Source organism: Orycteropus afer, unplaced genomic scaffold (assembly GCF_000298275.1).
Source record: "Orycteropus afer afer isolate SDZICR_OR568_19922 unplaced genomic scaffold, OryAfe1.0 scaffold00005, whole genome shotgun sequence".
NCBI lineage: Eukaryota > Metazoa > Chordata > Mammalia > Tubulidentata > Orycteropodidae > Orycteropus > Orycteropus afer.
The window spans coordinates 4,906,660-4,919,838 of record NW_006921592.1 but is presented as its reverse complement, the minus strand read 5'-3'; the positions used below and the strand labels follow the sequence as shown (position 1 = coordinate 4,919,838).

General features: G+C 35.4%; 1 protein-coding gene across 1 annotated transcript; it reads right to left on the bottom strand.

The window, feature by feature from the left end:
* Positions 1 to 37: 37 nt before the first annotated feature.
* Positions 38 to 11,565, bottom strand: LOC103195938 (cytochrome P450 1A4-like). Its single transcript, XM_007939583.2, has 6 exons — positions 10,744 to 11,565; positions 9,374 to 9,497; positions 4,892 to 4,981; positions 4,671 to 4,791; positions 1,231 to 1,317; positions 38 to 338 (listed from the first exon to the last, which is right to left on the bottom strand). The coding sequence occupies exons 1-6, from the start codon at positions 11,563 to 11,565 to the stop codon at positions 38 to 40; spliced, it is 1,545 nt and encodes a 514-aa protein (XP_007937774.2).
* Positions 11,566 to 13,179: the final 1,614 nt, after the last annotated feature.

Below are 13,179 nucleotides of genomic sequence, written 5' to 3'. Positions count from 1 at the left end.
TTTTTCTGAATTAAGATCCTCCATCCAATCTGAAAATCTAAGCAGAAGAACTGCCTGAGGAGCGGAGTTCAGCTTTGAGTTGGTACGGTTTGGGCTTCATGGTTAACCCATATCTGGGTGCTAGGTCGAGCTGGGCTCCAGAGCACTTTGACAGCTTGAGCTGTTGCAGAATAGTGGTGAGGAAAATAAATATCTCATTCCGCGCAACATCTTCTCCCAGACACTTCCGGATTCCCATTCCAAATATCAGAACTTTGTCAATAAGACTTTTATTCAATTCTCCGTTCTTGTCTAGAAATCTCTCAGGTCTAAATAAATTAGGGTTATCCCAAATAGTTCTGTATAAAAATAGACAAAAATGATATTTTAAAAAGAAATTATTTTATCATTTTTCTCATTGTTGGCAAATTTTCCATAATAATTTATTTTGCATCAAATGTTTAATTTAATTTTGGGATATTCTTTATAAACATATATACATACACATATAATTATTATACAGACACAATTATATATAATTATTATGGCTGTATATATGTATATATTTATTTGTCTATCACTCATTCCTTTAATATAATGAAGGATTTAGTTATTAGGAAGATTTAGTATAATTATTACATTTTTTCACTAAAGTGACTTGTGATACTTTAGTTAATGTAAGACTTGAGAATTTATTTAAAATTTTAATTATTTTAAATTAAGAGTTCCACAAAATTCGTATAAGAACACTCACTTTCACTGCCTGAGGCACCTTCATCTTAACCCTCTATTTTATGTTTGATAACGGTGAGTTTCTAGCTGCATTTTATTCAGCTTATGTTTATTAAGTGCCTACAGTGTGGTAGACACTAATCTAGGTGCTGGGTAGAGGAAAAAAGTAAATAGAAAGAGGTAGCAATTCCTGCTTGGTGGCCTCCAGTCCAGTGGGATTCCATACTGCATTTCAAATGTCAGCTGGCTATATCCATGTAGAGGGTGACCCCATAAAGTCCTTGGCCCAAAACTACTCCAATCAACCCACTTCTGAAATTAGATTTGCCCTGAGTAAATCTGTGTTGAGATTCCCCTTCCCATTACAGGTGAAGAGGGAGAACTGAACTTCTTTTGAATTTTTTCAAGAGAAACAAATGGAGTAAAGTTTGGTTAAGAAATCTATAAATCTTTCCCAGATTGATACACAATAAACAAACTAAGCAAAGTTTATCTCAAGAAATCATTGTAATCACTTACTCATCATGGTTTACTTGGTACATGTTAATAAAGACGCAAGTTTTCCTGGGGATGAAATAACCATTCAGAGAAGTGTCCACTGTAGTACTGGGAAAGCAAAACACAGCATTACAACACATTCTAAAATTTCAAATAACTCATTAACTGCCACAATTCACAGATTTTTTCAATTAATTTTTTACCATAATAATAACATGAAAGCTTTATAAATCTGTATTATTTTATTAATTTAAGCATTTTCTATTATAGAATTAATAATTTATAATTTTTGTATTTATTCAACATACTGTGCACTTACTATAAGCAAGGTATTGCTTTGAGCTAAACTCCTAATAGAAAATTCTCTCATGAAAATTTCTATGACAGAGTTACCCATGAGTAAAAAAATACTAAAAGCCAAACTCACTGCCGTAGAGTTGGATCTGACCCTTCCTTGGGTTTCTGAGGTGGTATCACTACGGAAGTAGATTGCTCAACCTTCCTTCCCAGGAGTGGCTGATGGGTTTGAACCACCAACCTTCTGGTTAGCAGTCAAATGCCTTAGGCACTATGCCACCAGGCAGATCAAATTACATCAAGAGCAAAAAAGTATTATTTAGCTCTTTCTTCTCCCCACTGTGCTTGTGGCATTAATTAATAGATTAGACAATCAAAAATAGCATCTTTGGGTATTAGGTGGAAGGAATAATGGATATTTGGAACTATGAAATCTGAACTCTAGAAGTTTCTATGAATGACATGTTGGACATATTTCTTAGGTGCTTGATGATTTACTTTTTTCCTAGCTGTGAAATGAATATTGGCTGTGCAGTAAGATCTCTAAATTACATCTGGAACTAGCAATCTGTTCCTCTAGTTTCATTCTCAGTCTTTTATCTATAAAGCTTCTTCCCCTTTTAAAACACTAAAATTACGCATGGGTGGGATTTAATCACGTTATTGTTTACATTGGCATTCGCCACCTCTGTAGATTACCCTCGAACTCACTTCTCCCTAAGGGAGAAACAGTGACATTTTTATTTACAGTTGAGAGACGGCCCTGGCACATTCGGCTTAACCATTCCTGAGCTTTCTCCACACCAGTCAGCCTGCAGAGAAGGTACTTGTCATCTACAATCAGCCATGAGATGAACTTAGAGGAATAAGTCCGTCCTCCCAGGGGACACCTGCAATTGTCTAATCCTGTCAGACACTGAATGGGAAAATATGTCTAATTCAGGTGAGGGTTTTAGCAAGCCTGGACGGTCCACCTTTAAGCCCAATCCTACAAACTAGCTCTGATAATTAAGAAAGCTCATAGACTGACCTTCGTTTCACCTGTGTCCATTTTTCAATTGGTACTGAACTTTGGTAAATAACATGAGCATTATATACTGGGTGGTCTCAACAACCAAGAAGGAGAAAGGCCAGATGAGTAATGGACTTTTTTTTTGGGGGGGGGGCAGGGGAGAGAATCACCTGCTTCTATGTACAACCATTTGCCTATCTCAATACATTCCTGTCCACACCCACTGTGGATTCAGCTCTTCAGATGTGTTTCCAGAGCTCCAAATATGTGTTCCTTTTCATCCCAAGTGATGCACATAAACTTGGTAGGAGCTCTCTGTTCCTGGTTCCTGAGTAGAAGGGTAGGTAGGTCTTTTTTTTTTTTTTTTTTTTTGTACTACACAATATCATTTTATGAAAGTCATTGGGACAGAGTTGTTTCATTAAATGTAGGAGTTTTTATTAAACATAAGTTAAAGACAAAATTTATTCCAACCAGAAAGAAGACCTGATGCAGCTGCTGGAAGAAAAGGGTCAGTATGAATTGAAATGCATAATTTATGAATAAGGAGAGCAAACTAATTACAGTTTACACTCACTATTTGGCCTTGACCAGAAGGCTGGTGATTCAAACCCACCAGTCACTCCCTGGAAGGAAGGGTGGGCAATCTACTTCCGTAGTGATACCGCCTCGGAAACCCAAGGAAGGGTCCCTATGAGTCGGGTCCGACTTGATGGCACATAACAACAACAACAACAATGCTCAGCTGGTGGTTGGTCCCATTGGTATCCTTCAGTTGAGGGCACTACATGTAGCTGTGGTCAACTAACAAATAATTATATCAGCTTTCTGGGGGAGAGATACATTCCTGTTCCTTTACAATTTAACTGAAACCGACTAAACCCAGTGCCATCGAGTCAATTCATAGCAACACTATACAACACTGTAGAACTGCCCATAGGATTCCCAAGGCTGTAAGTATTTATAGAAGCAGATTGTCTCATCCTTCTCTTGCAGAGCAGCTGGTGGGTTTAAACTGCCAACCTTTTAATTAGCAGTCCAGTGTCTTAACCACTGTGCTACCAGAGCTCCTTCACTACTTAAAGGTGGAAAGAAAAAGTTCCTGAGAATTTTATTTTCTGTTTTAATTGTATACATTAAAATGAAAATAGTACAAACTACCATAACTTTTGTTTTCTATCTACATATTTAATAACACTTACCTATTTAATCTATAGTAGTGCTGGTGGCGTAGTGCCAAAGGCATTTGACTGCTAACCAGAAGGCTGGAAGTTCAAACCCACCAGCCACTCCTCAGAAGGAAGGTTGGGCAATCTACTTCTGTAGTGATACCACTTCAGAATCCCAAGGAGGGGTCACAATGAGTCAGGGTTGCTATGAGTCGGAGTTGACTCAACAGCAGGGGGTTTGGTTTGTTTTTTTGGTTTATTTAATCTATACTGGCACGTATTTGTGTGCTGGAGATTCTGGCATAAGGTTTAGGACATTTTCAAATATCTATAGATTTTCTCTTTAACATATATGTGTCCATGGTAGGTCCCTGAGTCTACTGCCCTCCAAAATTCCAGGGTGCTGAAAATTAACCCACATCAGCAAGAGGCTAAGACTGCCCATAGGAGAAGTTCAAATGTGTTTGTACAAAATTTCCAAATGTGTATTACAATTGAATTATTCATTGTTTAGAATTTCCATATCCTTCTCTCCTCTCCATAGAATATATAACATGAAAGTTAATAGCATCACATTATGGTTATCAAAAATGTCCAAAATACATGGCCTTGCTTTACTCAAACCTTACATTATCCACTACATTAGAGTTGACTACAGCTCCTAGCAACCTCCATTGGGTTTCCAAGGTGGTAAATCTTTGTAGAAGTAGGTTGCCCCATCTTCCTTCCACAGAATGGCTGGTGGGTTTGAACTGCCAACCTTCTGATTAGCAGTCAAATGCCTTAGGTGCTATGGCACCAGAGCTCCTTACATTTCACTACAGGAGTATAAAATAAAATGCAATCAGACTTAAAGAACTATCAAAGTAATAATTAATTTAACATAGGTGCTAAGGCACTTAAAGTATCCCAGTGAATCCCAAGATTCCTCATCTCTTTTCCAAAACACAGACTGGTTTTTCAAAGGAGAATCATATGCTTACCAGTGAGGAATAGTGAAAGGAAGAAAGGAGACATGTCGGAATATTTCATTTATGAAAGCTTCTGTGTAAGGTAAGACTTTCCTGTCTTCAAATCTGGGTGATTTTAGCCCAATGTTTTTATCTGAAATAAAAATATATTTTTAAAAAATTTAATAATAAAAGTGATAATTAGAAGAAAACTTCTATGACTAAATTATAATTTTTATCTCAAAGTATGTTACCAATTTCTTCTTGAATTTTGGCTTGAATTTCTGGATAGTATATTAGATAAAGAAAGCTCCAATACAGACATGTGGATATTGTTTCAAACCCTGTAAAATGAAGGAGAGAATGAGTCATGGGAAAAAGTGTCAACATAATTGATATCCTCACTTTACTTCACATTCAAGTACTGAGAATTAGGGAAGGGAATTTAAATATAACCGTAAACTAATACAACCACAATAAAATAATTACTATCTGTTAGAGTGGATTGAAAATGTGCCATTGAGTCATCTCCAACTCAAGGTGACCCATGTGTGTCAGAGTCGAACTGTGCTCCATTCGGTCTTCATTGGTTGAGTTTTAGGAAAGCGGAGCATTAGATCTTTCTTCTAAGGTGCCTCTGTGTGGAAACGAACATCCTGTCTTTCAGTTAGCAGCCAAGTGTCTTAACTCTTTGCACAACCCAGGGACTCCTTAAAAAATATTGGTGTTATTTATCACACATGTGAACTCATTGCTAACATTGCACTACATAATAAACCTTATTGATATCATGGCAAGAATGACATAATCTATGCAATAATCATAATTATAAGTGGCTATTACTTGTTGTTGTTGTTGTTGTTATTTGCCGTCGAGTCGGCCCCAACTCATAGCCACCCCTCCTTGGGTTTCCAAAGCAGTATCACTACGGAAGTAGGATTGCCCAAACTTCCTTCCGAGGAGTGGCTGGTGGGTTTGAACCACCAGCCTTCTGGTTAGCAGTCAAGTGCCTTAGGCACTGGTAAGAATGACATAATTCATGCAATAATCATAATTATAAGTGGCTATTACTTATACTCTGTTATATATATTTCCTCTAAATCATAATGGAGACACGTAAGTTACATATAATTATGCACATTTTACTGAAGAGAAAAGCTGTGCTGTAAGGGAATTATGGGCCCTTGTTCAAGGTGACTCAACTCATGAGAAACAGACCCAGGACTTGAACTGGCACTTATCTGGCTCAAAAGGCCAGGAGTTAGTGTAAGAAAATAACGGAGGGTTATGTAGATTCATATTTTTTAAATAATAATTTTTAGTGTACTTTAAGAGTTTAAAATTCATCCTTTCAACAAGGCATCTTTATTTCTGAGATTTAGCACTAGTCAAATGGTTTACATTACTGGAAAAAAAATAGAGCAAAGAATTCTATATACTAATTGTTATCTTTTCTCAAGGGCAATTCTAAAACTATGTCAAAGATTGTAATCAGTTCTTGAAAACTTAAAACTCAGAAATGCCACGATAAAAACCTTTTCCTGGTAGGTGGTTCAAAGTGATAGGCAATGTGCCTGATTTGCTGAAGTTAGTTTGTTCTCCATTTTTTAGTCTTCATTATGTTCACTCATATACTATACTGTTTTCATCATAAATTCACTTTTATGATGACCTACTGCCAAATTTAATAGCATTAAAATGCTTGTGTTTGTGTTTTCTACTGTTATCAAATCTAGTAGCAAAAGTGTATTTTCGATTCTATGTTTTGTTTCTGGGTTCTAATGATGCCAATGACAACAGCAACAATAATGAAGAGATTTTCTAAATATTGACCACTTAATTGCATTGTCACTTAATATTCAAAACCCTATGTGATAGGGCTATAATTACTCTTACCTTAGATATGAGGAACTTGCAGCACGGAAAAGGCAATAAAATTTGATCAAGATCACACAGGGACAAAGCTAGCACCTGAACTAAATTCTGTGGCTCCACAGCACTGAGGATTAAGTATTTATTAAAAAAAAAAAAAAAAAAAACTTTCATTTTAACATGTACAAGCAATGAATTCAGGTTTAGCTTCAGACCCGAGCAATCTTTCCAAACTAAACTCCTCAAGTCCAGGTTTTCATGTCTTTTACGCAGAACAATCTCTTTAGTGAGCCAGTAGGTTCCATATTTTCCAACTCACAAAATTTCTGACATTGACTTCATACTGCAAGAAATTACCCTCAAGTTAGTTGTCCAAATGAAGTTGCTGATCAGGGTGTCTCTACAGTAGAGTACAGTACAGTGTTAAAAGTTGGATATATTGATTCTGTTCTCCAGCAAGAGAAAATAAAAAGTCCATGGATAAAAAACAGGGTTCAGAATTTGATCATCATAAATTTGGCTTTTTACATCAAGACTTAAGAAAAACTCTATTGTTATCCATCTTGGTAGATAATCTAAGTATTATTGGGTTCATAAGCAATGATTTGGGAAAAGCCTGACTATATCTTAAGGTGAAAGTAAATTATCTCTATGATCAATTTGAAAAGTTAAATATGGAAATATAAATGCTAATTATGTAGAAGCTCTGATTGGATAGAATATTGCAAATTATATCTTTAAATATGTGGTTTATAGCTCACTATTTTATTCTAATAAAAGATTTCATTCATCTCACTGGTATGGAAATTTATCATTTTCTTATTTTTCATTATTACTCTTACTTGCATTCAAAATACAGATTCAATTTGATGTATTTATCAAGTAAATAAATGCTTTACACATATAAGCAAGGAGCTCTGGTAGCATAGTGCCTGAGGCACTTGACTGCTAACCAGAAGGCTGGCAGTTCAAACCCACTAGCTACTCTTTGGAAGGAGGGTTGGGCAATCTACTTCCATAGTGATACTGTCTCGGAAACCCAAGGAGGGGTCTCTATGAGTTGGGACTGACTCAACGGCACATAACAACAACAACAACATATATGCATTATACTGAATACTCTTTTCTGCACACATTTTAACTAAAAATAATTTACCTGGGTTGTGTGTCTGATAGCTCTATTCTAAATACTAGTTACTTTTGTTATCTGCCATAATTTAAATTTGTTAATTACTTAAGGATATTGGCAATATTATGTATTTCTGCAATTTATTTACACATTATTTCATCAAATCAGGATGAAAATAAATCCTTCTTGATATATTCATCACACCACATATACTCAGTTGCATTCAAGTTTTAAAGATGGTCCTCAAAATTCTAACATTAGTATCTACCTTCAGACTGTTGTCAGAAAAAAAACACTAAATTCACTATGATAAAATTTATATGATAAACAACCAGTGACTTCAAATTGAAATCATGATCAAAATAAAAGATATACATAGATATGTATATATGCATATATATATACTTGCATACATACACTCACACACACACAATGTGTTTGCATGTAATACAAATCAAAACAAATCCTTCTGTTTACAAAGAAAATTCGGTAACCTAAATACACAGATCCTAGAACAAAATGAACCAAAGTGGTGATAAAGATAGTATAAAATAAAAAAGAAAGGAAAACTAAAAAATTAGAAAACCATACTGCCTAAAATATAACTGCTAATATACCATTAGTATTTTTATTGTTTGCTAGACTAAGGAAATTGGCTTCCTCTTGTCTAATAACTTATAGAAAGTACAAGAAATATGATAGATAAAAGTGATAATAATAATAATAAACCTAAATAATATAAGAATGATAGTAAGAAGCTCTGGTGGCATAGCACCTAAGGCATTTGACTGCTAACCAGAAGGCTGGTGGTCCAAACCCACCAGCCACTCCTCAGAAGGAAGATTGGCAATCTACCACAGTAGTCTCTACTCAGAAACCCAAGGAGGGGTGCTATGAGTCGAATCGACTCAATAGCAGTGAGTTTGTTTTGTTTTGTTTAGTAATATGGTAATAATATAGATTGGTATAGTTTTTAAAAAACTGGCATTATATATCAAAAGCTCAAGAATATTTTTATTCATTGGTTCAGAAATTCTGCTTTTGGGTGTTTACTGTAAGGTTGAAATTCAAAAAGAGTCAAAACTGAGGTAGGTGGTCTTCTTAACATTAGTGAGATATTCAATATTTGCATTATTTTTGCAGGTCAGGAATTGCAAATAGTTTGGGTGCCCATCCCAGTGACCCCAGATGGTTAAAATGTAGGGGGTGCATGTACAGAGTATAATGCAATTGTTATAAGCAGCTGATTAGAAATACATGACAGATCTGGCTGGATCTTACAAACATAGTACTTCATGAAGAAAGTTGGAAACTGAGATATAAATAGCAATAGCATTTACATAAAATAAATTGCATGATAATATAAGTAAAGCTCATTTTCTAATAATATATTCATACAAAAAAAAGTAACATTTTGAAATCATTAAGAAAAAGTATCAATGGATTGGGGAAGCAACTTTGAATGGTTTCAGGGATAAAAAGGAACAGGTAACGAACCAACCAACTAACTAAATAAATCAAGGCTTGTGACTGCATGGATCAATGATGTTAATGCATCATGAAACTATTATTACTATCAAATGACATAGGAAGAAGGAAGAATTCCAGATTGAATACAATATGAGCTCTACCACATAAAATGAACAATTCAGAAAGAGAGAAACACTGTAAATAGTGGATAGCAAAACAGTGCAGTTGATTTTTGTCTTATATATTGATAAATATTGTCACATACCAGCTCCAAATAGGTCATGCACGGTGCTTATGATTTCATCATCACTTAAGATGGCTGTTTTGGTAGAAGCATGTTTGTTGTGGCATATATTAATCAGAGCATCAGTAATGTCTCGGATATGGTCCTGAGGAGACAAACTTTAACATGATGACTCATTCCACCTATATGTCAGTCACATCACACATGAAGCCCATGAGGAAGAGTCATAGCCTCATGTAACTTGAAATGAATCCAATGTGCTTATGAATATAAATATATTATTTAAAACCTTACAGCCATTTTTGTTTGAAAAGAAGTAATGCTTAACTTTAATAGTGTAAAATAGAAAACCAAGCTCCCAAAATATTTTTTTTTAAAAAAATGAAACTTCTTTCAATCCACAGAAATGAGCACCTTATTCCATAAGCACATTTAGAAGATGTTAGCATTAAAGGATAACATTTATAGAGAAATTACATGGCATTTGATATAATAAAAGGCTTCTGAACCTATTGTATGGATTTTACTGTCATCATAGAGAAAGAGATGGGGATGCATAGATCAGGAAATGGGAAAAAAAAGTTTATGAACTCTTATAAATTCATACACTTCCTGCACCTGATCTAGATTCCTAGCTAGTATCTTGAAACAGATTTTCTTCTCTTTTGCATTGGAGGGGACTTAACTTTTCACACATCTTCATTTGCTTGATTATCTACCTTGATCACCTATCTTTTCCTGTTTAATTTTTTTCCTATTATTCTCACATCAGCTGGTTGGGTCTAAAGATCTAGGATTCTTTCTGGCAGATGCATGGCTCACAAGGGGTATTCATTCTTCTGGGGACAATCAAATTGGGGGAAAAAAAGAAGGAATGGCTTTATAGGAAAAGTCTGCTCCTGCCACCTGGAGAGCTTTAGTATGTGTTTTATGATCTCAAAATTAATTTCTATATGTTAATGGATCTCAGGGAAGAAATGTGGGTATAAAAGAAGTTTTGAAAAAAATATACTAATGTTTTTAAGTCCAGGTTTTCATAATTTCAGATATGGTTAATGCTACAAAATGAAAGTATTTGGCTCATTTCTTCAAGGAACAAACTCATCTATATTCGGGCCATCATTTATCAGTCAATTACAGATTCATAAATCATGCATGTTGCCTCAGAACTGAGGAAATTTCTGAGGCCTCAAAGACTTTAGAGTTATCCTAAAGGTCCCTACATGAGAACACTGAGTATTACTGTGCTGTAGTCCTACTGACTAGAGCTAAAGTTTAATAGTAGCATGGATGAGTGTTACTGTGACAAAACTACCAAGATAGAATACAATCTTCTGGGTACTCAATGCTTTTCATCATTGCAAAACTCTCGTCTAGTATTAATTCCTTACCTTATCATGTGTTTTAATATGATCTTTTACATGTCCTGCAATAAACTGATTTAGGGCCTGATAAAATTCCCGGGGAGCATTTATAATACGTAATGGGAGATAGCGGAAACAAGGTATGAAATCAGCAGGGTTAGCTGGACTGGAGGCCTTCAGTAACTCATCATTTGTTTTAACTATCTTAAGAAAGTCTTCATCATTGTGTTCATATCTCTTGCCAAAGCAAAGGGCACAGACAACATTGGCCACTGCAGAGGTGATTAAGTTTCTGGGTTCAAAGCTGTCGTTCTTGGAAGTCAATTCTGCAAAGAATTTCACCATCTCAGAAACTTCCTCAGTGACATGTTCCTCAAGCAGGCAAGAGCAGGTGGAGGATTTTGCTTCTGCTTTGGAAAAAGTTCTTAATGCATTAGAGGCAATTTTCTTGTGAAGCTTCCAACTTTCTCCATAATTGACTGAAAATGAAAAACTCTTTCCTTCTGCCAAGACAGAAAATGTGTGCATGTTAGGTCTGCCTGCAAAATGCTCTCCATCTTTGAGCAGCACTTGTTTCACCATCTCCATTCCATTCACCACCACAACAGGTACCATCCCAAGTTTGATAAGAAAGACATCTCCATATTTCTTTCTCATTTCCATGAACGTCAAATAAGGATGATCTCCAAGCTGGAGAAGATTTCCAATGATGGGGAAGGACCATGGGCCAGGAAGAGATAAAATCTTTCCACTCTTGCTCCCTAACACTCTTAGAAAAACAAAAGCCATCACCAAGACAATGAGAGAAGTAGTCACCTCTCCAGCAGTGACTGCCAAGTTGAATATCATCTTTAGGAATAAGGCACCTAAAACAGAAAAATGTAAGCCTTATTTTTGACAAAATAGTCTTTCTTCCTTGAAACATTTAGAAGCAAAATAAAGGCACTTTGGAGTGTGTTGAAAGCTATTCTTAACAGACTAACAAGAAGACAAAATAAAATTCTTGTAAACCACAGTGCATCTTTATCTCAATTCTATTATTTTCACATCCTAACCAGCAAACCCAAATCTGCCACATTAGTCATTGACCATAAACATAAAATAAAAGGAATGGCTTTATAGGAAAAGCCATAGACCTCAATGTAGAAAGCAACATGGTGCTTTAGAAAGGGGTTGAGGCTGTATAAATTGATTTCATATTCACCAGTTGGAGACTTTTGTCCTTTCACTTCCCCTCAGAGCATCCCAGTTTTCTCATCTAAGCATCCTATCTCACAAAACTGGCCATATATGCTTTCAACTAATACTTACTGCACCCCCTCTCCCAATGTCAGACACTAGAAATGCAAAATAAAATTTTAAGGACCATTTCACAGGACTATTAAAGATCCCTGATAGTACAGTGGTTAAGCATCCATCCGCTAACTGAAAGGCTGGGGATTCAATCCACCACTTCATGGGAGAAAGAGGTGGCAATCTGTTTCTGTAAAGATTACAGCCTTCCAAATCCTTTGAGGCAATTCTGCTCTGTCCTATAAGTTCTCTGAATCAGAATCAACTCAATAGCAATAAATTTAAAGAGGAAACCAGCTTAAAAAAAAAAAAAAAAAAAAAAAAAACTACAATATGGAAGGTGCTGGTGATCTTCTGAAGACTAGACAATGAAAACTGCATTGGTCACAACGATCCAATTGGGTTGTGGATGAGGTCACCATGAGTCCGCAGCCAGTTAAACTGTAGCTAACAACAACATAGAATAGAGAACATTCGCTCCCTTTGAAGAAAACAACTGACTTGTTCATGTTTCTCAAATTACTTACTGAGATAATACTGGTGGGTGAAATACTCATTGGCCAAATTACATACTTCTTTGACTTTTGAGAAACTTTTAAAAATATATATACCTTAATTTCTGATAAGCAATAATAAATGTGTCTCCAAGATTAGAAGAGAATGATTGAGTGGTAAAAACTGCTTCACTTATGTTCTAATATAAAAAAAACACCAAGGGTCAAAGGAATTTTTATCTTCAAGTTCTTACTCAGCAGAAACAGCTCCTATTCCCAGTTTGCAAGAAAAAGCCTTTTGCAGATCATATCTGATTTTTTCACCTTCTAAAGTCAAAGATAAAACGTTTACAACACCAATTTGGTTGGCACTGTTTTCTAAGAAGTGAACTTTGGAGTTAAAATTGAGAGATTAGCTTTGTTATGGAAAAACAAAACTGAATGTGCATGTAAGTTAAAGAAATTTAAAAACAAGAAACAACTTAGTACCCAGTCAAAAGAATAGCTACAATTTGCCAAATGTCACCATTGTCTCTGTTCAGAAAACAGAATGAGGACTTTATTGTATTGCATGCTTTGCAGCATGCTAATTTTGTAAAACTTCTTCCCTTAATAATAGTAACTGCTAGCATTGATTGTGTTATTCCCAAGTTCCAGAGACAGCACTAATCATTAA

What these genes read in the sequence shown, in the direction of transcription:
- LOC103195938 (XM_007939583.2), bottom strand. Translation starts at nt 11,565, where the DNA reads ATGATATTCAACTTGGCAGTCACTGCTGGAGAGGTGACTACTTCTCTC. An exon ending in GCATGACCTATTTGGAGCTG is followed by an intron (nt 4,982 to 9,373) that starts GTATGTGACAAT and finishes TTCATTTTACAG; the next exon opens with GGTTTGAAACAATATCCACA. An exon ending in CCTTTCACTATTCCTCACTG is followed by an intron (nt 1,318 to 4,670) that starts GTAAGCATATGA and finishes TTGCTTTCCCAG; the next exon opens with TACTACAGTGGACACTTCTC.